Source organism: Physeter macrocephalus, chromosome 8, assembly GCF_002837175.3.
Source record: "Physeter macrocephalus isolate SW-GA chromosome 8, ASM283717v5, whole genome shotgun sequence".
Classification (NCBI taxonomy): domain Eukaryota; kingdom Metazoa; phylum Chordata; class Mammalia; order Artiodactyla; family Physeteridae; genus Physeter; species Physeter macrocephalus.
The window spans coordinates 44,523,841-44,549,121 of NC_041221.1; the positions used below are offsets into that span (position 1 = coordinate 44,523,841).

Below are 25,281 nucleotides of genomic sequence, written 5' to 3' on the forward strand. Positions count from 1 at the left end.
TTACTCTAAGTCACTTTATTAGTAATGCATGCTCTTTAGATATGAAGTCCTTTTGGGCAACAAGCAATATTCAGTTATCTATTGGCAATGCACTTCTAGGAAAGTTATGACATTTGGTAAGAGTAAACTTCAACCCCATGACCCTATACCGAGGTGGGGTGGGGGAGGGAGAATATACACAAAACCACAAAAACATTACCAGTCAAGCACATTATAGCTAACATCCATTCACTTTAAAATAGCATTGCATATGGATTCAGGAAGAGTTTCAAAATATTTGTAGATCAAAAGGAAAGGGTCAAAGACTGGCATGAATGTGGAACACATTATTAGCTAAAAGGGCAGCTCTAATTCATTATCTCTGCTTCTAGCTATAAGGGGTAATCTATACAAGATACAAGTAAACTCATAGTTAAAAAGCCTTTGTAGAAATTCAAATTGTAACAGAAAATAAATTAAGGGCTCATTACTTCTAAGGGAATTCATTATGTAATATTTGTTAGATGGACATCTCTGTAGTGCATTTTAAATATGATTCAACATCAAGGTAAATGCATATTCCAATGATTCTTTGCTTAAAGTAAACCAATTTGGGGTACTGTCATCAGAACTTATGGCACATTCTCATGAGTATCTTTTTGGTGGCAAATTTAATCCTTTGAGAATTGATTTTTGGGGAGGCATAGGCAAAAGTCAAGTGGCACAGCTGCTCTGTGAATATTGATTAAATATGGTAATCAAAGAAGTCACATATTTTTTTTAATATACAGATTTTTTAATTTTTTGGCTGCACTATGCAGCTTGCGGGATCTTAGTTCCGTGACCAGGGATTGAATCTGGGCCATGGCAATGAAAGCACCGAGTCCTAACCACTGGACCACCAGGCAATTCCCATATAATTTTTTATTTTTAAAAACGATTAAGCAATTTTATTACATGTCTCCTAAGTGAAATACCTTTATATTTTGTATACACTAGTTTGGCTGTATATGTTTGGGTTTACAGCTCCTTAAGCATGCCATGTCAGTGTGTGTGAAGTATATTAGGGTAATTTCTAAGCTGATAGAAAAGTGGGTGATTATATCCATACTGTATGGACCTACACTCACCGCAGGCCAAAGTCAACAAAGCTCTGCTGTAATGTAAGAGATGCAAAGAAAAGAGTCAATCTGATAATCCAGATCTGGTAAGCCCAATTCTGGATCACAGGAAAATTCTATTTCCAAAAATATAAGCCATTAGAAGTCGAGATTTAATTGTAGCACTATCCTTATAAAAAAAGGAGGAGTCAATTATTTTTGAGCATTGTGAATACTTCTGCTATCTTAAAGCTATCTGGAATTACTAAAAAATATCTATACTTTATCCACGAATATTGACCCACTGGATCAAAGTGTTACTTCCCAGTCTAGACTTTACAAATATTTCTGGTACCTTGATCCAGGCAAGTGCCCCCTATTCTTTCCTTGGCCCCATCATAATCACTGCATCCTGTTCTCTGAAACGTTGTAAAGAATGAGGAACCCAGACCCTCAGGGGTTCCTGAATGTTGCTATTAGAGCCACCAATACTCTTTGCAAATGACTTCTCTGATGGGAACAATTATTTCCAACCTGTATCAAGAAGGGAACTCTCTTTTAGGTGCCTAGGAAAGAGTGATAAAGGTTGCTGGGTATATTAGTCAAGGTCACTTGGGAAGACTGTTTTGTGGTTTATTCTTCTGAGCTCCTGAGTCATCCCGCATTACTGATGTACTTTTAGTATGAGTAGCAATGTAACCAGTAAAAAATTTTTTTAATACAACATGTAGGACCATCAAATCTAAAGTCCCTCAGATCATGACAATACCAGCTCAGCTATAAGTCTTCACCAAAGTGGAGCTGGTCAATTCATACTTTTACTTAGTTTCAAAGAGCAGGAAGCCTGCAAAGGTGGAGAAGCGCTGGTGGTCCCCGTGAAGAGCGCCATTTCCCATTCTCAGCCAAACCTCATCCCCTTTGGCCAGCTTCAGCACTGCTTGGTTGCTGGATGTATCTGATTTCCCCTTTGTTTCATAACTAGAAAGAAAAGAAAGGCACCAACTACTTAGTCTTTGCAGTAAACAGCCAGCTCTTTACCAAAATCTGTCCTCCCTTCTCTTCCGGAGTCTCATACAATTACGTATAGTCCTGGGATTAAATTCTCTAAATGACATGTGCCACTTATATATAGGATTCACCAATACAGCTCTCACAAACAGCCCCCCTGCTCCTTCCTCATTATGACTGTGTGGAATGCTAATGACAATGACCAGCCTGACCTTGGAAGCCATCTGTTGAAGCCCGAGTGTTTGAAGACTGTGCCATGAGAAGAAAAGGAATTTCTATCATGTTCAAGCCCTTGGACCAATGTTACAGCAGTTCAGTCCACCTTAACTAATTTAGAATTTGGTTGTAAAGAAGGGTGCTGCCATAACGCAAACTAAAACATGTTGCATCGGCTCATGGTCAGGCAGAGAGCAGTGAGGAAACAGATATTGTGGGCTTGAAAGTTGGAGATCCCTGTCATGCTAGAGCAAAACATTTAGTTAAACGTGATGACTTGGAATAGAATGCCTGATGCATAAAAATGTCCACAAGCTTGTTGTTCTTTCCTCCTTCTGACTGTGGCAATGACAATGATGTGAGAATTTGGGAGTCAGTTTTATAGATGGCAGAAATGCTTTCACCAGCCCACATCCCTCAAAAACCTGGTGGAGGAACCCTCCTTCCAAACTCCACACAATTCCCTCCTCCACCCTTTCCACCCCATCCTTCCCCAACCTGAAACCGGCCAAGAAAAATTGAGTTCTAGTGTGTTCGAGCCACAATATTCTGGATCACTTTGTTGCAGCATTTCACCTACCTAACTCATCTTTATCTCTTTTGGCTTTTCAAAGCCTCTTACTAGAGGCCAGGGTCCAAAAGAAAAAAATATGGCAATCCCCACAAGTCATCAAAAATAACCGAGAAAAGATAACAACCCCGAAGTTTTTCACAGAGTTTCACAATACCCATTTATTTAATTACGGGAAAGGTGTTGGCCTCTCTTTCCTACATCTTAAGCTTATATCAGAGCAAATTGCAATATTTCTTTTTGAAATGAACTTTTTTCCAAGGTGCCTAAGGGCCAGGTTGCTAAAGTAAACATCAGAGCCACAGCACAGCCTAAAGAAGGAAACCATCTCCCAACTCTTAAACTGCCAGCTCCAGGGATGATAGAGAAGGCCATCAAAAGGGCTAAACTCTAGGCAAAGGGAGCGGAGAGTAGGAAAGGAGAAGAAAAGACTGAGAGGGAAGGAAAGAAAGAATGAGCTGAGAAAAGAATACAAATGATTAGTTATGGGGAGTGTTGCTAGTAATTAGTTCAAGACCTCTTATCAACCTGCTTATGCTCAAGTTTACCAGATTCACTGCTTCCCAAACAGTCATGATAATCTGGCTATATATTGTACATGGGAGCTCTCAACGACAACAAGGTTTATGCTAGTCTCTGTTGATTCCTATATACCTCTTCGCATTGGCCATCCTTTGAGTGAACAATAGCAGCATGGATACCTATGACAGAAAAGACCACTCACCTGTACATGCTGAAGACCGTGTTGCCATTGTGCATGAGGTACACATACACTTCCTCAACGTCCTCATGCTTCATCATGCTGAAGGTGAAGAAATACACACCTGAAAGAGGCCGATATTTATCCACATTTATATTAACTATTGTACTTTGAGGACTGGGAGATAGCAGGGAGATATGTCGCATGACTTCATACTTCTTTTGCTGCTATTCTACGTGGTATGTAGGTTCTTCTCGGCCTTTATTTCTATGAGTGTCCCTTTATCTGCTCTCGCCTTCAAACTGCTTTAAATTTTTTTGAGACTTTCTCAGTGTGTACACCATGTTTCCCTAACAAGAATACAAAGTCTTTAAAGGCAGGATTTGGCTGTATCTCTTGGCCTCTCCTTGCCCCTAACAAAGTGCAAAGTATATAAACCCATCCCTAGATTTAGATTAACCATCATTCACACCTTCCTCAGGACACATATGGACAAAGTAGAGAGCCCTGCCTGGAGGCACCCACGGTCTTCTGTGGCCTAACAAAATGACCCAAGTGCGACATTGTCATTAGCCAAAGATAAGAAAGTACTATAGCACAGTGAAATGTTCATCAGTTCTAATAGCTCCAGCAATTTCTCGTGTTATTCATTGTAACTAGGTGAAATTATGTACACTAAATAGAAAGATTCAACTTTGACTCAGCAGCATGATCTTGCTACTAAAAATATGAATCCTTTTCATTAAAATAAGACCAACATATTTTAAAATTTGTTAGTTTTCTTGTAAGAGTCTAGGGCTCCTAATTGAAAGTAACTTAATATACCTGATACACTTTAAATGCCAGTGTAGAAAATACCTTCACTGAAAGATTAAGAAGAATCCAATAGTAGAGAGATGAGCGAAAAGGAAAATCTTCCTAACTCTAAACGATCTTGGTTTGAAAGTGCATTTTGGAAAGATGAATGAATATAAATCATCAAACTCTTATTGATTTCCATGCTACATTTTTAAACTAATGGCCTTGTCTTAATCCATTTGAGCTGCTACCACAAAATACAACAGACTACGTAGCTCGTAAATAACAAAAATTTATTTCTCACAGCTCTGGAGACTGGAATTCCAAGAGCAGGTGAGGGCCCTCTTCCAGGTCACAGACTTCTGGTTGTGTCCTCACATGGCAGAATGGGCTAGGGAGCTCTGTGGGACCGCTTCCATGAAGGCACTAATCCCATTCATGGGAGTTCATGTGATCTAATCACGTAATTCTATCACCTTGGGCATCAGGTTTTCAACATGTGAGTTTTAGGGGGATACAGTCAGACCATAGTAGACTTTGTAAAAGAAAAACCCAGAAACATCTAAAACAAACAAACAAACAAAAAGCACTGCATAGTTCTATGCTGTTTTCCAAAGGTGCAATCAAGTAAAATAGAAGCTCTAAGGCTACCATGTTGATCCATCTGTCTCTGAGTCAAGTTGAACCAAATAAAGATGTATGATTATTCTTAATTTAGTGCCAGGCTTGCATATTCAATGTGCTGAGAATAAAAGATACGATATAAAAATAAGTCATGTCCATTCATATGCCTAAAGATTGGTCCACAGATGAAAAGTAAAGGCAGATAGAAATTAGAGACTCAAAGAAAGTAATTTATATGTGTGCAGTTTTTCACATTTTACAAAACTTCTTATTACATGCACACACAACAATTTTCAATGCCTCAAGAAGATAAAGTGGGAATCAAAATGGCAGAAAAAGGGACTTCCCTGGTGGCGCAGAGGTGAAGAATCAGCCTGCCAATGTAGGGGACACAGGTTCGAGCCCTGGTCTGGGAAGATGCCACATGCCACAGAGCAACTAAGCCACAACTACTGAAGCCCTCCCGCCTAGAGCCCGTGGTCCACAACAAGAGAAGCCACCGCAATGAGAAGCCCACATGCCGCAACTAGAGAAAGGCTGTGTACAGCAACGAAGACCCAATGCAGCCAAAAATAAAATATAATAATAATAATAACAAAATGACAGAAAAAGATATTACTTTTCCTGGAAAAAATGATGACTATTATAAAAAATAGATGCAGAAGCATTTTAGAAAGACTAAGAAACCAAATGGTGAATAAATGAAATGGCTATAGAGTTGGAAATATAATACAAAAGTGAATCTATATTATATCCACACATGGCTTTCCTCTGCAAGGGAAGGTACTAAAACCAGAGACAATACATTTGAACTCTGGTTTTCAGGTCTTTGTGCTACATAATTGTAAAATTCAACCTTCTCCGTCCCATCACTCCCAGAGTTAAAAAGTATGAAAAGGTCATTTTATAATCTATTGGATGAGGTTTAAACAGTAAAGTGGGAGTCAAATGATGGTTGTTATTGTCTGAATTATGTCTAGCCCAAGAGAATTCTAAAAAACAACTAAATCCTTGAGCTTCAATTATAAAGCCATTGAAATAAATGGAAGCATTCATTGGGCATATCTATGCACCTATGTAATTTGTGGCACAGTGTTTAACAAAATAGTTATAGGAAAATTATAACATAAGCCTTCAGAGCAGAAAATCACATAATAAGATTTAAAGCTGATTGAAGCATGATGAAAGATTGCTTCTATCACTTCATATGTCAGTTCATTTCTGACTTCAGATGGGTAGAAAAATAAATCAAGGCACACATTAAAAGCATTTGTGACAGGACTTCCCTGGTGGCACAGTGGTTAAGAATCTGCCTGCCAATGCAGGGGACACGGATTTGAGCCCTGGTCCAGGAAGATCCCACATGACGCGGAGCAACTAAGCCCGTGTGCCACAACTACTGAGCCTGCACTCTAGAGCCCACGAGCCACAACTACTGAGCCCACGTGCCACAGCCGCTGAAACCTGCACACCTAGAGCCTGTGATCTGCAACAAAGAGAAGCCACCGCAATGAGAAGCCCGTGCACTGCAATGAAGAGTAGCCCCCGCTCGCCGCAACTAGAGAAAGCCCGCACGCAGCAACAAAGACCCAACACAACCAATAAATTTGAAAAAAAAAAAAAGCATTTGTGACAAATCTAACATGGCCACTGCACCCATCAGAATTTTCTTTTTTTTCCTTCTCAATACCACATACAGAGACAAGGAAAATTGACAACAAACACCAAAAAAGCGTCTATTCTCTGCAAAACTAGGAAACTGAAAAAAAAATCAATAAACTTTAAATATCAGTTAAGTGCTGTCACATGTCACTGACAGCAGGCAGAGTCACGGGGAGTCAACATGGAGGGCAAGGAGTTTTGAGGAAGCCAAGGGGCAGCAGATCGCAAACAGTGCCCAGAAAAATGCACTCCCTGATGCAGAAGGGCCACTCTGAAATATAGATGCTGAAAAGAAGCTCCTGTGAGCAGGGCTGAGATAAAGCAAAAGTGATGTTTGGGGAGAGGGTTGCTAGATAAAGTACAGAAAGTGTGGAAAGCCATCCTGCAGTGGCGGATCTCAGAATCTGCCAGCAAATATAAGGCTCCTAAAGGCAAAGGAACTGGCAAGTGCAAGGCTGGTTTCAGAAGTTTTCCTAGACCCAGTGCAGTCTGGGGAGACAGCAAAGTGTGGCCACACAGAGAAAACACACAGAGCGGCTGTAGTTAAAAGAAGTGGCGGGGCTTCCCTGGCGGTCCAGTGGTTAGGACTCTGTGCTTCCACTGCAGGAGCGCAGGTTCGATCCCTGGTAGGGGAAGTAAGATCTGGCAAGCCCAGTGGGGCAGTCAAAAAAGAAGTATAGAGTGCGCGCTTTGGCAGCACATATACTAAAATTGTAACGATACAGAGATTAGCATGGCCCGTGTGCAAGGATGACATGCAAATTTGTGAAGCATTCCATATTTTTAAAAAAAGAAAAGAAAGAAAGAAAACAAAGAAATGGGGAGTCCCCTGGCAGCAAGGAAGGAACCACCAAGCCACCAAGCCTGCAAGTGTGCTGGGGTCCCTCCCCTTCCCCAAGAAACTACTGCATAGAGCTGATCTAGGAAAATTCTTCAACCATCAGTTAATTTTAGAAAGTAGAAAAGAACAAAAATTACTCACCAAGAAGAAATATTATCATGTGGTAGATGAAAAATGTAAGCAAAGATTCCATCATGGGTTTGAAATATATTAATGAAGCAAATCCCTCTATGAAAGAACATTGTAAAACAGAATGCAGAAACCCATGGTAGAAACTGACCAGACAAGAGGAGGAACTGAAAACCAGGACATCATGACTAACATAAAACACAGAAAACATAAAAAAAAAAAAAAAAAGTATCACAGAAACAAGACAGAAGAAATTGGAAGAAGCAAAAAGGAGAATTAACCCCTAGAAGATGCAATTTTTTTTTTTTTTTTTTTTTTTTTTGTGGTATGCGGGCCTCTCTCTGAGATGCAATTTTAAGCATATGCAGGATAGAAACAGAAAAAGCATACAACATGAAATGGAAGTAAAGAGCACCAAAAGATTAGAGAAAATAATACATACAGAAGACAGACTAAGAAAAGTTAAAAACAAAACAAAAAAAGTGTACTTGGAGTTCTTAAAAAAATTAACCAGTGGCGTACTAAGGTGCAAGGGGAGGGGGTAAGGGGGATGCTTGTGAGTGGTCCATCCCACAGGGGAGGAGTATTTTATCTCTGACATGTTTAGAACTGCTGGTCTATGATGCTAATAAAAAAATCTAGCTAACTTTAATTGGCTTTATTACAGTTTTTAAATATTCTATAGACAATATATCCTGTTTGCCTAATTTCCTAACACAAGTCAGACTGCCCCTAATACCACCTCACCTTAGTACAACAAGAAGAAAAAACTTTATGTTTTAAAATATAATTCAAAGAAGTTTCCCAGACAAAAAGAAGGCTTACACACACATATTGAAAGGACACAGCAGGAAAATTTGACCCAGAATGGTTAACACTTCTAGAAAACTCACTGGACTTTGAAGATAGAGAAAGAACTCTTTGGGAAGTCAAGCAGAAAGATTGTTACTTATAAGACGAAAAAACTCAGACTTATGTCAGAGTTCTCCAGACCAAATGCCAGGAAACAGGACCAAAAAAAAAAAAAAAAAAAGTAAGTCTAGGTTTTTATTTGCAGCCAAGGTTATAACAGTTTAGAGCATGTAAAGTCTCAGGGAATACTGATGGCATAAGCTTTCTTGAGAAAATTAAATGATAAAGTTTAGCTAATAAAGAGATGTCTGGGAGACTTTGGCAAAATGACTAGTGGTGAGCAATGAATATATTTAACTGCAAGATAAGTCCAAATCATAGGAGGGGATAATGTTGACAAACTAAAATGTAATTGTTTTATACCTTGACAGTGTATAAATGATTCAACCACCAAAAGTTAAAAATTAAGAAAGAGAGAAGGTGGGAGACAGAATAAGCTCATTGATTGGCTTATTTGTAATATTTGGGAGATATATATATATACAGAACACTATCCAAAAGAAAGCTGGGGAAGCTATAATATATTAAACATAGGAGACTTCAGAAATATTATCAAGGATAAAGAGAAACATTATATAATGATAAAGGGTCAATTCACCAATAGTCTAAATGTCTTTTAACTCATGAGTGGATAAACAAACTGATACATCCATTCAACGGAGTACTACATAGCAAGAAAAAGGAAAACACTATTGATTCATACATAGACATGGATAAACGTTAAATGAATTTTGCTAAGAGACATATTGTATATATTGTACAATTCCATTTATATGACCTTTTGGAATTCTAAGGATGGAAAACCGATCAGTCATTGTCAGGGGTTGGAGTACACAGGGGTTGACTACCAAGGTATATAGCACAAGGGAATTTGGGGGATGAAAGAACTGTTCCATTTGATACTATGGTGGTGGAGATATATCTCCATGCACTCGTCAAAACCCATAGAACTGTACACCACAAAGAATAAATTTTGCTCCTTGCAGAGTTTTAAAAACTCAACTAGAACATGAGAAGCTCAAGATGAGATTATGACAAATGAATCTAACTGTATTACAAATGAATGAAGTAACAGAACTGAAGGGCATGGGGGAAAAAGATAATCTAAGGGCTTTTAAAGACAGTGTTTTGACTGGGTGGTAAAAATAAAAACATTTGTTTCTCATGGCACACGGGTTTGCAATTTTTTAACTACTTTATTTGTATACTAAGGTTCAACAAATAAGTAAATATATTATAGATTAAGAGAGCCAGGGTTCACATTGTCAAAGAAAGAAGTTACAAATAAATAAAGAGGATGCTAGGATGAACTCAGTGGTGCTGGATTTGAGTCAGATGTATCAGAATGAACTCAAGTTTTTTTGTTTGTTTTTTAACACACAACATAGATAGATAGATAGATAGTAGGAAAATAAATACAGATATGTATGCATGCATGATTAGTATACATGTGTATTTCCTAACTCTGTCCATTGACAGGACGCAGAAGCAGTGACCTCCTAATAGCGATGAGTAAATTTAGCACCCAAGTCTTGGTTTCTAAATACTACTCTCCAATAAAAGGAACCAGGACTCCTTGGGAAAATGGGTATTTCCAGAGCTAGGACAGGGGAAAATGCAATATGAGCTTGAAGCAGCTTGTGGCACTAGAAAGTAAGAAAGTTGTTGGGGACTGAATAATGGCCCCCGTGTATGCTCATGTCCTAAAATTCCCAAGATCTGTGACTGTTACCTTATATGGCAAAAGAGATTTTGCAGGTGTGAGTAAATTCAAGGTTTTGAGATGGGGAGATTCTCCTGGATTATCCAGGTGGGCCCAGGGTAATCACTCTGTCCCTATAAAAGAGCCAAGGAGGTCAGAATCTCAGAAGACAAAGTGATGCGACAGTGGAAGCAGAGATTGAGGTGATGTGGCCAATAGGCAGGGAATAGTGACAGCCTCTAAAAGTTGGAAGAGGCAAGGCCCTAGAGCTCTCCAGAGGAACCAGCGCTGCCCAGACCTGGACTTTAGCCCGGTTGGACTGATTTTGAAGTACTGACCTCCAGAACTGTTACAGAATAATTTTGTGTTGTTTTAAGCTTAGTTTGTAGTAATTTGTTACAGCAGCAATAGGAAATGAATACAGAAGTACTCAAAAAAAAATTTTTTTTTTAATGCTTTTAAAAAAGGATACGGGTCTTCCCTGGTGGCACAGTGGTTGAGAGTCCGCCTGCCGATGCAGGAGACACGGGTTCGTGCCCCGGTCGGGGAAGATCCCACATGCTGCGGAGCGGCTGGGCCCATGAGCCATGGCCGCTGAGCCTGTGCATCCGGAGCCTGTGCTCCGCAATGGGAGAGGCCACAACAGTGAGAGGCCCGCGTACCGCAAAAAAACAAAAATAAAAACAAAAACAAAAAAAAAAGGATACGGCCTTCCTTGGGGTCGTGGCAAAGGAGAGGGGATGAACTCAGTTATGACACATTTAAACTGTGAGAATAAGGGCTTTTCAAGGCAGAGGTATATATATGTTTTAACCAGAATCACAAAGAACTCTTAATTCCCTTAGGGTCTTTCTTTCTTTGTTCCCTCCCCCTTCCTTCCCTCCCTCCCTCCCTCCCCCACTTCCTTCCTTCTTTCTCTTGGTTGCTTAATTGATTAAGCCAGTCATTTATTTTTACCTCTCACCTGATACTGGGGCCCCAAATCTACCGGTCATGACATCGAAGAAATTTCCGATGTTGGTTTCGACACTGCTGAAGATAATCCCACTGTTCTGATTGCTGAAGTGAGTTGCCAGAGAAGCCATGAATGCAATCTAAGCAAAGAGTTGGTGGTTAATTAAAAGGCAATTTATCTTAGAGAAATAAGGTTTTGATACAAGTAAGTTTATTTCACCATTATTTGTAACAGCAAGATTGGAAATCATTTAAACATTAATCTCTAGAGAAAAATTAAATAAGTCATGGTGATTTCTAACATTTTTATGCTATGCATCATTAAAAGTATATATCAACAGTTCTGAGCATGTGTTTCAATGAACATTAGACTTTAAAGTGCTTTCTGAGATATTAAAATTCTATTATCAAATAATACTGGAAAATTTGGATGAAATCTTCTACTTATAGCTATTAAGCCATTAGCATATACTAAAGGATCCGAAAAGTCCTGCAGCCGACTTTTTAACTTTGTTTGCCCTGTGTTATTTTTTTCCATAAAAGACACCTGTGATATTATGCTTTATAATAAATATATATTTAGTATTCGCCCCCAGTTCTGGCAGAGAACTCCTAAAATCCTCAGAATCTCCTAAGTGTTGAGGGCAGTCAATGTGTCTTTTGTTATGTTAATGAGGTAACTTTGGAAAAGCCCCTCAGGAGGCTCTGGTTGCCTGTGGAGCCAACCACGTGATTAGAGCGCTTTGAACTCTCAGTCCTGCCCCATCTCCCCCTTCCCAGCCCCTGCCCCCAAACCTCCGCAGAGGAGAGATAGGGGCTGGACAGAGAATCAGTCACCAATGGCTAGTGATTTAATTACTCTTGCCTAAGTAATGAAGCCTCCATAAAAACCCAAAGGACAAGTTTTGGAGTTTCCCAGTTGGTGAATGCATGGAGGTTTGGGGAGAGTGGCCCTCTCAGATAGGGAGTGGCAGCTCAGTCCCCTTTCCCCATACCTTGCCCTATGCATCTCTTCTTCAGTTACATCCTTTTATAATAAATTGGTGAGCAAGTAAGGAAAATGTTTCTCTGAGTGCTTCTGTGAGCCGTTTTAGTAAGTTACTCAAACCCAAGGAGGGGGTCATTGGAAGACAGAAGCACAGGTGATAACCTGGACTTGGATTTGGCGCCTAAAGTGGGGGAAGCGTGGGGCAGTCTCGAAGGACTGAGCTCCTAAGTGTCAGAAGTGAGCTGAGATGTAGGACATCCAGCTGGTATCTGAGAATTGCTTGGTGGTACGGGAATAGCCCACACTCGGAAATTGTACCACCATTGGAGAGTCACATTTGAAAGTCAATGCCAGTCCCCTGTCCAAATGAGTCATTGAAACTGAGCGCGAATTAGATCAATAAATTCTTTAACTTGCTGGGATTATCCATCTTGAATGAATGGAAGTTTTAAGGGAGAGGGGTGAGAGGGGAGAGAGCAAATAATTTGAAGTTCTGGAAGACTTGGGGTGTGGGCAGGGAGGCAGGCCTGGGAGAATCAACACAGAAAGGATTGGGGCAGTCCGAAGGACTGTGTGAGGGCACTGGACACAGAAGGATGAAGAAGGGGTGACACCGGAGGAAGAGATTTAGAAACGGAGATGAAGGGGCCGGAAGTCACCCTCCGTTACAATCTGCCCGGGACCAATCTTGTCTCCACTTTAATGCCTCCTTCAAAACATGTGAAAGTAGTTCTCCCTAATGACCGTAATGTGGTTTTAGGGTTAAAAAGCTGATGGAGCAAATGTAATAATTGCCCAGGTGTTCTCCATTAAACTGGCTACTACAAGGCCCCTTAACTAGGATATAACCATTCACAGATTTGGGTTAGTTTCTAGCTTTGAGAACCATCCATCTTATTAGGTACCTATAACCTGGGCGATGGCATCTGTTTCCTTTTCTTTGTAAATTTATACTGGCACACAGACCGCAGGTTGCTAAAATTATTAAACAGCAGTCATTAAAAAGTTACGAAAAAAAGGACGTTACGAAACCACAAAAGCAGGTTGAGTAACACACAGGATCTCTTAGTTTACCCTTAAAATAACTTGATTCCCCCCAAAATGATGGAATTTATCCAAGTCAAACAACTACCACATGTGCCCAAATAAAGGGTAAAGTTTTTCCCCACTGATATTTCAGATAGAGTTGCTGTACCTTATAGTTCTTTAAAAGTTTCTTGTGTTATAGTATTGTCCATGAAAATATTAATCAATAATCAAAGACAGAAATTGGAAAATTTTATTAGAGCCAACCTGAGGATTATAACCCAGCGGACAGTCTTTCAGAAATCTCTAAGGACTGTTCCGAAGAGGTATGGGGTTAGGGGGAGAAACCAGTATATATGTGATTTTGGTGAAGGGCTACAAGCAATCAAGCACACAGCTTGGTAGAAGGCTACTGCTATTCACAAGGAACAGATATCTTAGTTAATGGTTTCAGTGCTTTTCTAAGCAATGGTAAGATGCAAGAAACTGGGTTCATAAATTTCTCTCCTGAAAAAGTTTAACTGTCTGAGGGCCAGTTCTGTCAGTTTTCCCAGACCACACAATGCCTCATCTTGATCTTTGCCCTGAATTCTTTTCACAGTGTATTATATGTCAGTGACTGCAGTAGCGAATGACTTGGTTCTTATAGAACTGGATGGTGGACAACATTCTTTATTTTACAATCCTCTCCCTTTTGTTCTTAATTTCAACCAAGGTTTGGGAGGCAGCTTGTGACCAGTTGTCCCACTGCACTAGGAATGCTCATTCCCAGGTCAGGCGAGGTTTTCCTTGATAGGACACTCCATGTGCTATTACTGGACCAGACCCAGTTAACAGTAGCCAAAAGCCTCTGGACCACCTGTGTTACTAATCTGTTACGATTCAGGAAATGGCTCCCTCTCGTTGCTTCGTCCTATATCTAGAGTTACACTATTAGAATCATTGATCTTACAGAACTATATATATTTGGTCAATTGTTTCAAGTCCCCTAGTCAACATTATTTTTATTGGAAGCTCAGTCACACACTGGTAATGAAAGCAAAAATAATCTTATAAAATAGGCAGAATACAAGTAATATAGCTAGTAGCATTAATAAGGTTGTAAGTAAGCAATGTTATATTCTAAGGAGTTACATGTCTGGCGTCAAAAGAAGAGAAATTGATCTTTATGGTTGAACAGTTATTTCTGCCATTGGGGAGGTCTGGTTAATGCATAATGCAGATGCACAATGCACACTAGAGGGGAGGGAGGAGGCCCAAATGGGCAGAGAAAAAATTATGTTTAAATTTTTCTTGTCTTGCCTTAAAATATGAATTTTATTCCATCAGTATGTTCTCTCAGTTACTTAATTTTAATCACTAGTTACTGTTTCAGGAACACATACCAGCCAGAAACAAGCAATAAAAAATGCCAGTTTTCAATGTCGATAGGAGTCCCTTGGAAGAATCCATCTTCAAAATATTAGCCAAATAAATAAATAAATAACCCAGACTTAGTAATTTTCTTGGTGTGACCTAACCTCACATCTCACATTTGCAAGTTTTAGGTGTTACCAACAGACAACAAGAATTTTGAAGATCACTTAAAAGAGAAATAAAGAACAGATAAATGGGGGACTTCCCTGGTGGCTCAGTGGTTAAGAATCTGCATGCCAGTGCAGGGGACACAGCTTCAATCCCTGGTCCGGGAAGATCCCACATGCCACAGAGCAACTAAGCCCGTGCGCCACAACTACTGAGTCTGTGCTCTAGAGCTTGAGAGCCACGACTACTGAAGCCTGCACGCCTGGAGCCTGCGCTCCACAACAAGAGAAGCCCGCGCAGCGCAGCAAAGAGCAGCCCCCGCTCTCTGCAACTAGAGAAAGCCCATGCACAGCAATGAAGACCTAACACAGCCAAAAATAAATAAATAAATTTATATATTAAAAAAAAGAACAGATAAATGGGTGGTGGCCTTGAGATAAAATGTCCAATGATAGCCTCATAAATGAATTTAAAAAACTTTAAGCTGAAATGAATATGGTCTCATGACTCAAAATAAAATGCCTCCAGTAATAAAGAAGATACTGATGAGAAAAGCTTTAATAAAAATTAATGCCACGAAATCTGATTTGATAGAATTACTTGTATATTAATATCCATATATGTAATTTAAATATGCAAATGTAACAAAATTGATAAATAAAAGGAATGGTCAAATATCTACTTAATAATATTTTATGCATCTAAAAGTTTACATATTCGAGTCGCCCAAAACCTTTTTACTGAACATATCTCCTCATTTGGAAAATGGAGATTAGCTGATATTCAGGGTTGCATTGTATTTGGTCTAATGAGGGTGTTGAATTTCACCCTTCGTACATTCTCCCTAAGAATGATTTCAAAGCACTTTGACAGCATAGGTCTTCTGCAAACACCCTGTGGTGGAGATGAACAAACTGAGACAGGTTTACTCAACACTGAGGATGAAGAAGCACTCAAGCCTTCTGATTCCTGGACCCTGAGTGAGGGTCATCTGGAGACGTGCCCAGACGATTTACCTGCAGCTCTGGTGGGATCCCCGGGTGGCCCTTCTCTCCTTTGGGGCCATGCTGCCCACGCTCCCCTCGTGGCCCCAGATCACCTTTGTCTCCTTTCTCTCCTTTGGCCCCTTCGTGGCCAGTGGCTCCATTATTGCCATTGTTTCCATGGTTTCCTTAAACAACCAGACATCATCACATGAGAAAGCCCAGTCACCCACACTCACCATCTATTTTTATACAAATGCAGCTCCTTTCTTCAAAAATGCACAAACTTAATTGTAAAAGGGGACCATTTGAAACAAGCTCAAACACAGCCATGGTGACATCATTGCATGGGATCGCTTTTAAATGGGACACTGAAAACAGCCTTAGATACTCTTAAGGCTCCAGGCTCCAAAGCCTGTTTTTCCTCCAAAGCAAGACTTGGATGAAAAATTGCATATGGGGCTTCCCTGGTGGCGCAGTGGTTGAGAGTCCGCCTGCCGATGCAGGGGACACGGGTTCGTGCCCCGGTCCGGGAAGATCCCACGTGCCGCGGAGCGGCTGGGCCCGTGAGCCATGGCCGCTGAGCCTGCGCGTCCGGAGCCTGTGCTCCGCAACGAGAGAGGCCACAACAGTGAGAGGCCCGCGTACCGCAAAAAAAAAAAAAAAAAATTGCATAGAGACATTATAAAGCATCCTTTATAATAGCAAAGATTTGAAACCACCTAAATGTCCATCAATACTGAAAGGGCTAAATTAAAAAATGGTACATCCCAGTAAATGATGTTATATAGTCACAAAAAAAGGAATGCTGAAGAAAAATATTTAACAGCATGATATTTTTAGAAAAAAAAGGTTATGAATCAATCAATAGTGATAGCATGATACTAGGTATATGTGTATATATATATATATATATAATATAATATAAAATATGTACATGTCTTATCCAAAGGGGAAAAAGACTAGAACAAATTACATAAAAATATTTTGCAGTGGTTTATTTTTTTCTAAGTGGATGAAGCACAAATGATTTTTGTGTCATTCTATACACTTTTCTGCATTTTTGAAATTTTCTACAAAGAACAAGAACTTTTATAACTGGAGGAAAAGTAAAATCATTGATAAAAATTATAACAGTAATCTTGAAAGCAAGACTTGGATAATGATTTCAGCTCTTCACTTTACTTTGCTAAGAGATAATTTCTACACCTCTCCCTTTATTTTTATATTTGTTGAATTCCAGGCCCTTTTGTTGTTTATTTTGTGTGCCACCTTTGGTCAGGTTTCATACCCAGCTTGCAATTCTTCCAGATTAATGAACTTTGACTGGGTTTACAAGTTAACGTGCTAATGACAAAACTGTTTCTGATGGGAAGTACGTAGCCAAGGCCAGCCTGTCCTGTGACCTCAGAAGAGTTTAGACCTAAGATTTTAGAGGGATCTGAAAGTCCCCTACCCATAATCACTGTACCTGCTGCCTGCTGCCCTTGATGTTCAGTGACATAGATTCCAAGCTACTGATCCTAAAGCCTAACAGAGCACTTTCTCATTCTAAATTTGGTTTCATTTGACAAGCCACTCAAAAGGATTAAGAAAAATTAAACCTTATTTGTTAAATATTAACATCAATGGGAGTAAGTCAGAGAAGAGCAAAGCAGACATTTGCCAAACCCTGAGAAAAAGTTCTATCCCCAGGAATTGACCTGGAGACAAGAAAGTCAGTTAAACCCCCAGATAGATTTGGAGGTCCTGGGACAGAGGGCACCTGGGCTGCCCTTTCCTTGGCTGACCCAGGAGACTAGCAAGTTCCCCAAATGATCCATGTCTGGGGTGCCACTCAGTAGTAGAGATGGCTGAACAGTGGGTCTAGAGGGACCCAGTGTAGCTCTACAGCATGGCCCGTGCCACCATATGGTGCTGGAGCCCAAAAATGTCCCCATGAGTCCAAGAGAGGCATGAAGGTCAACTGAGAGACAGCTGAGCATGGAAGGACCTGGGGGTTAAGGGAAGAAAAACTCAGCTAGACCTAGAATCGGACAGAAAGATGTGTAGCTCAGTAAAAGAGACTGTGAAGATGACTCTAACCCAGAGCAGCAAGCTCTCCTCCCCACTCTCACTTCCCAAATCCCCTGAAGCCTAGATCTAGTGCGCTGTATGGAGCACACGGTGACAGAAACACTGAAACAAGAGTATAAACCTGTAAAGCCCCAGTGGTTCCAGACTCCACGCTGGGGAAGGGCCTCCTGGCCTGTAAGCTGGGGCCCCAGCATGCCTAATGCCTATGGGATTCTGCAAGCAGTATGGATAATAAATAGTATAGTTTATACAGTTCCACCTCATTAACTCAATAAGCCCAGTTCCCCACCCAACTCTCTTTTGGATTTTCCATGCATAAGCTTTGGATCACACACAAATGACCCCAACTCACTGAGCTTCACCCCTGGCTCCTGTTTTGGCACAGTGTGCAATTAGACTGGAAACAACGCATCTCTCTCATCCTTACCTGGAATGCCAGGGAGACCAGGAGGTCCAGGGGGGCCTTGGTAGCCTCGAAAGCTGTAGTCTCCATGACAACACTTGCTGCAGTCTGGGGGCAGTCCTCCAGTTTGTGGAGACTTTGAAAAAATACAAAGAGAAGCTTCAGAGAAAGGTACATATGAGTGATTAGAACTTTTGAGCTTCCTCTGGCCACAGCCCCTAGGTAAGCTTAATTCCAAACAGCCTATGACAACATCAGAAAAGAAAGTGTGGGGTGACTTATGTCATCTGATATCAATGGCAGAGGAGTCAGGGAGTAGCTAAGGTGAGGTGATCAGAAGGCAAAGGAAACAGGAGAGTCACTAGAAGAACAGGCTCTTTGGAAAGTGGGAGTGGGAGTGGAGGATTGGGGCTGTGTTTCTGGCAAGTATGTTCCTGCTGCTACAGGGAAAGAGAAAGCTCCTTCAGAAAGAGAAAGCTCCCTTTCTTTTCCAACTGCCAGTAGTCTCAGATGTAGCTAGATTGAGTAGATGACCCTCAAATGATAAAAATTACCAACCTCAAATATAGTTATTAAGTCTATCTATATTCATGATACTGGGTAAAGAGTTCTTAGAAATTCTGAATTGCATCACAACACACATAAATTGCCTTAGAAAATTAAAGAAAGTATTCATTAGTCCAATAAATTCTTATTAATTACCTACATCGTGGAACAACTTTAACTCCCTTTTATTAAACTTCCACCTTTAACGTGCTGTTCTGTTTCATATTCCACTTGAAAATTTAAAGTGATTAACGCATTATTTGAACCGAGATTTCATGAGTACTTAATGGGTATTAAATGTATTCAAATATGACACTGAGTTCAACACTTCTTTATTCAATGATAAATTTCTAAAACACTTGTGCTTACTGTCAAGGAGCTAGAGATTTGGCAGAAGTTGAATGGAAGAGTTAGAGTTGCTCATAAAATTTGGAGTCTCTTCTAAATTGGCAACTTTTTAAAAAAATTAATTAATTTATTTATTTACTTTTGGCTGTGTTGGGTCTTCGTTGCTGCACATGGACTTTCTCTAGTTGCGGCGAGGGGCTGCTCTTCGTTGTGGCGCACGGCCTTCTCATTGCGGTGGTTTCTCTTGTTGTGGAGCACGGGCTCTAGGCGTGCGGGCTTCAGTAGTTGTGGCTCATGGGCTTAGTTGCTCCGTAGCATGTGGGATCTTCCCGGACCAGGGATCGAACCCGTGTCCCCTGCATTGGCAGGTGGATTCTTAACCACTGCGCCACCAGGGAAGTCTCTTAAACTGGCAACTTTAAATGATAGCTTACAAAAGACTCGTGGAAACTTTCCTCGACACCAATTATAATTCAAAAGTTTTTTGAAAATAGCATACTGTTGCTAAGGGATTCATTTTTTAAAAGGAAAGGATGGGGTGAGAGAGGAAGGACAAGAGAGAGAGAGAAAGAGAGAAAGGGAGGGAGGCAGAAGTCATTCAAAATTGAAGCTTTCTCTATCATTAGAAATCCAAGCAGAACAATGGATCAAGGCTTCACGCTGCTCTAGACTTTTATAGCACAGGAAACTCTACTCAACACTCGGTCATGGCCATGGAAAGGAATCTAAAAAAGAGTGGATATATGTATATGTACAACTGATTCCCTTTGCTGTACAGCAGAAACTAACACAACATTGTAAATCAACTATACTCCAATAAAAATTATTTAAACAATTAAATTAAATTAAAACAAACAAACAAAAAAATAAGCTTGGGCTTTTTTCCTTACTCTCATTCCTTTTTCCTACAGGTTCCCGCCTAGCTATTAAGAAAAAAATGCAGAACAGCTTCTGTAGTCCAAGCAATTGCCTGCAATGGCTCAGAGCTCAATCTCAAGTTTTCAGTAGCTAGGATTTAGAGCAATCTCCTAGTCTAGTCTTCTGTCCCCCAGACCCAACCTTGGACAGGTATGGGAGTCTATGAAAACCTTTTATAAAACTGGCAGAGGAAAAGAAAAGCAGCGAAAGCAATTGGTCTGAGACAAGGGATTTCAGACACTTGGAAAGTCAGACCCCACAGCACCACCCCATCTTCTGATCCAAAGATGCAATCTGAGAAGTAGGTATTCTGTAATTTCCTGGTATGATTTTGCTAATATGAAATACAGCCGTTTAAGCTCCAAGAAATCCTAAGCTCTGCCAATAACAAATTTTAGGGAAGGAGAAGGGTGGGGAGGGAGGGAAAGTACTGAAGTGGAACCGTTTGTTTAAAAATAGAATTGAAAAAGTGAGATCTAAGAATGTCAGAAAAAGAAGTAGACTGGAACCAGAACTCCTATCATCGGTCTGTGTGACTTTTGTGAAGTCACTTTCCCCCAGACATCATTTTTCTTGTCCACTAAATTAGAGGATAGGGTAAAGATGGTCATGACTTTTCTTTCCAGCTCTATAATGCAAACAAGGATACTGAAGTCTTTTCCAAAGCCTCAAATGGTGACTTAGAAAGACGTTGTTTTGAAATCTAGTGTCTGGGTATGAGGCCTTAGTGCCATGAGATGGGGTGCATACCCAACCATTTTGAGAGCATAGCGCTGCTGCCAAAACAGGGAGAGACTTCTGGTCATTAAGTGGGCCCCTTCCTGAGAACTGTCCTGTGACATTTCACAACGTGGTCCTCCCTCTGGCCTGGTCTTTCAGAGTTCAGTCACATGGAACCATGTTCATGAGCCTTAGAACAAGTTGGACAGGATGTGTTCATTGAGAAGTTTTCTCCCAGGTAAGGGAAAATGACATTCTAGGTAGTTCTCTATATCACCCTCTTAAGTTTATCAACTCCTTTCCCCAAATTAGGTCAAATGTGAACACCAAGTTCATGCAAATGGACAACATGGGAGGAAGAAAATCCCTAAGACAAGTTCCATCCATTTTGTAGATGGAGGCCTAGGGGCAGCTACTGAGAATGAAGCTCTACTATTGGGAAATGACTTCAGGAAAGACAGTCCACAGCTCCTTCCTTAACTTAAGGAAGAGGGAAGAGAAAGAAGGTGAAGGGAAGTCGAAGAGGGAGAGATAGGTGTCCAGGAAGGGGAGGGGAGCTGGATAAAGGTGAACAATGAAGAGCTACAGAGAAGAAAATGCCAGGAAAAGAGAGTGCAGGTCTGCTCAGCCCACCTCTACACATCTCTGAACAAACGCTATGGACAGAGTCATCTTTCTAGAACACACACTTGATCACCTCACTGCCCTGCTATGCACAAACAAACAAACAAAATTTTGCTGGCAAAATAGGGTCTAAGCTTCTTCACCGGCCAACGGAATCCATTGGGTGGCACTAAAATCACTGGTGTCTTCCTCCTATAGCCCAGCTCTCCAGCTACACCCACTCCTCAAGCCTCTCTCAAGGCTCTTGCTGTGGCGCATATTTGTTTATTTTATTTTTTCCGGGGATGCCCACTCTTTCGTCTCATCTTTTGAGATCTGACTCAGCGGCCGCCACCATTCTGACCCTTTTCCCCCAACAGTCTTTTGTGCCTTTACTATGTTTATCACATGGTACTTAATTACCTGTTGACTTATCCCCACTAGAGCCCTTCAGCATTGTTCAGAGAGAGAAGCTTGAGTGTATTTATCCCCATCCTAAAACATGACTCGTAGTAGAAGCGCACGAAATAATTGGTAAATGGATGAATGAGGGAAAAGGAGGATTAAAAGAAAAGAAGCAGTGTGGGAAGTGAGGAAAGAACACAGAACAATCCTAAATTCAATGTGGGTCTCCATATCCACCGGCAGAGAGTTGTACTGAAACCTCTAGAGTATCAGTGGCTAAATCTCCTCACTATCTCCTGTTGGGGGCTGGTTTGGAAATACTTCAGGAACCCAAGGGAGTTGGAAAGCCCCCCGGCTTAAAAAAAAGAAAACCCAGAAAGTGGCTTCTTTTCCCCCTCATCTGATTTCAACATGCTAGATGCCCAGAGGCTCTGGAAGGTGGGGTGGAATAGAAATGTAATTTGGATTTCAGTGGCCTGTCAAGAGCTGATGACCAAAAAAAAAAAAAAAGAACTGATGACCGATGACAGCCTACATCTGTCTTCTGCTGCCTCTGGGGGCTCACATGCCGTGACCAGGAAGGATCCAGCAAAGAGCCCATCTTTTGAAGTAGAAAGTCCAGATCAAGGCTTGGACAACAGCACAAATATCTTTACCACTGAGAAAAACACAAATGAATATTACTCACTCTTCAGCCAAAAGACTGTCAGATGAAAGAACAATCTCTAAAAGCAGCTTTCAAAAAGCAGGATTGGATTTAGAGGTTATCATTTCTTCCACGGCTCTGCAAAGGAGCAACTTTTTCTTGACCAGGCCCCACAGAATAGTTCGGACAACTGCATCTGTGGTCAAGTTAGAAGTCCCAGGTCTGTCCCGGATCTACAGCTGCTTCTGCCTGTGGTCTTGGTCTGATCACGCTACCAGTCTCAGCGCAAACTTTCAATCTGTCGTCAGAGGGGTTTAGGTTTCAGCTGCATGGACTCTGTCAAGGCCTATTCAACGCATAGAAGCAGTCAATTCTTGCAGTAAAACTTATTTGTTCAAAGATCATATAATTCAGGGGGCTTCCCTGGTGGCGCAGTGGTTAAGAATCCTCCTGCTGGGCTTCCCTGGTGGCGCAGTGGTTGAGAATCCGCCTGCCGATGCAGGGGACACGGGTTCGTGCCCCGGTCCGGGAAGATCCCACTTGCTGTGGAGCCTGCGCGTCTGGAGCCTGTGCTCCACAACGGGAGAGGCCACAACAGTGAGAGGCCCGCGTAACGCAAAAAAAAAAAAAAAAAAAAAAAAAAAAATTACCAATGGCATTTTTCACAGAACTAGAACAAAAAAATTTTCGGAGCAGCTGGGCCCGTGAGCCATGGCCACTGAACCTGTGCGTCCGGAGCCTGTGCTCCACGATGGGAGAGGCCACAATTGTGAGAGGCCCGCGTACCACAAAAAAAAGAAAAAAAAAAAGAAAAAAAAGAGAATCCTCCTGCCAATGCAGGGGACACGGGTTCGAGCCCTGGTCCGGGAAGATTCCACATGCCACAGAGCAGCTAAGCCTGTGTGCCACAACTACGGAGCCTGCACTCTAGAGCCCAAGAGCGACAACTACTGAGTCCGCGCGCCTAGAGCTGGTGCTCTGCGGCAAGAGAAGCCATCGCAATGAGAAGCCTGTGCACCACAACAAAGAGTAGCCCCCGCTCGCCGTTAACTAGAGAAAGCCCGCGCGCAGCAATGAAGACCCAATGCAGACAAAAATAAATAAAATAAATTTTTAAAAATGTTTAATAAAAGAAAAGATCATATAATTCAAAATAACTCTCCTTGCCCCTCATCTGATTTCAGCATGCTTGATACCTAGAAGGCAGATCAAAATCTGCTTCTTCTTTATGTTGTACACTTGAAGCTAACATAATGTTATATGTCAATTATACCTCCATTAAAATTTTTTTAATTAAAAAAATAATAAAGACATAGTTGAAAACCTGTTTCCTCCTGTTCTTAATGTTTTCGATTAAAATGAGTTGCATCAATTTGCCATTCACTACACTGAAAACTTAACTCACTCCCGTACTACCCTGAAAGAGTTAAAGAGGTTTCCTTAGATGCTGTGCTTATACTCAGCATCTTACACAAGTCCTCTGTGATTATCAGGCATTAAATCATACAACAGAATCAAGTCTGCATTTTAAACACAGTGTGTTTTTGTTTTAACTCTTTGGTCCTTTTTTAAACGGAGTGAATGTAGAGACTTAGCAACCTAGAGTGCTATAAATCAAATAACCATGCCTGGCACGACATGACACCGTAAACTCGCAAATCAAATGAAAAACTCAAAGCGCAGCTTCTCTCTGCTGGGAAGAATTAACGAAGTCCAACTTACGATCTGCAGATGATTATCTCTAATGATCTAACTGCAAAGGTCAGATTTGCAAAGGTCAGCTCTCCTCCTTTCCGCATCAACAGAGCAAGAAAGAAACCAAATCACAGCAGAGCAGGGCTGGCTGTCCCTGTTCCCCTTTCTGATGGGGCAGCTGTGGCCTCTCTTTATCTCAGTCCATCAGTGCTACCTCTGCCGATTTTCTAACACAGAACAGCCTTGTCCCTAGTATCCCACAGCAACCCAGAGAGAGACCCACAAGCAGCTCAGCCAACTTCTGGAAAACATCGATCCTAAGAATCATAGCTGAAAAAAGAGCAAAAACAACAAACTCATTAAGCTTTGACAGTAATCCTTAAAAGAGAATTCCGAGTACCTGGCCCCAGAATGGGGTGATCTGGGCTAGGTCATCTACCTCGGGGTGCGGTAGCTCATCTGGTCTCAGGGGTTTTAGGTCTGTAGAAGTGTTATTATCCACAGTCCCAGTTTTAGGATGGCTCCGCTCTCTCACTTTCTCCCTCTTGGAGCCGCTACGGCCAGTCTGCTGATGGCTTTGCACTATTCTCGCCACCACTTTATTAGCTCTTCCGCTCACCTCCATGTATTCATCTTGACACAGGCAAAAAGGGAGGAAAAGCAAAGCCAGCAGGTGCCAACAGACGAGCTGCCTTCCGAGCATGATTCTCAACAGAGCCACAGAGCCTCCCAGAGAAGACGGCTAGGGCTCCGGCTGCCGTGGTCTCTTCGGGCAAGTGCCAGGGCTGCAGATGAGACTTGCAGCCGGCCAGGCGGTTTTATACTTCGGTATGTAATAAATAAGGCTGCAGGCCAGAGGGAGAGCAGTCCTCCTCTGCGGGCGGAACGGCCCCCATTCATTACTTTCCCACATCACAGGCAAAACGATTTGTGTGACAGCTCCCAGTTGGTGGGGTTCATAAATGTCACACCTTGGCGTGATTTTCATTAAAGTGTGAAGAAAACATGCACAACCAGCTGGAAACAGGCAGCATGTGTCCAGTGGTTTGCTTTTGCTATTAGACATGGAAAGGCTGTGCCTTTGCGGTCTAAGATGCCTTTTGGAAAAACCTCCTCCCGGGCTTGCCAGGAAATTCGGGCTTAACTGCATCAATTCCGTCTGAAATGGCAGTGGGAACGTGTTCAGGGCCATCAAGAGAGCTCT

General features: G+C 41.4%; 1 protein-coding gene and 1 pseudogene across 3 annotated transcripts; one reads left to right on the forward strand and one right to left on the reverse strand.

Annotated features, from left to right (window-relative positions):
* Positions 1-24,942, reverse strand: C1QTNF3 (C1q and TNF related 3). 3 transcript variants are annotated; one of them, XM_007115748.4, is made up of 6 exons: positions 24,478-24,942; positions 18,221-18,332; positions 15,751-15,905; positions 11,207-11,336; positions 3,599-3,698; positions 1-2,057 (listed from the first exon to the last, which is right to left on the reverse strand). In XM_007115748.4, the coding sequence occupies exons 1-6, from the start codon at positions 24,778-24,780 to the stop codon at positions 1,898-1,900; spliced, it is 960 nt and encodes a 319-aa protein (XP_007115810.1). In that variant the 5' UTR covers positions 24,781-24,942; the 3' UTR covers positions 1-1,897. The 3 variants fall into 3 exon arrangements, with proteins under 3 accessions (XP_007115810.1, XP_007115811.1, XP_007115812.1); XM_007115749.4 differs by having other exon boundaries at positions 24,517-24,938; XM_007115750.3 differs by having other exon boundaries at positions 24,697-24,926.
* On the forward strand, positions 7,344-7,443 carry LOC112065525 (uncharacterized; annotated as a pseudogene).
* Positions 24,943-25,281: the final 339 nt, after the last annotated feature.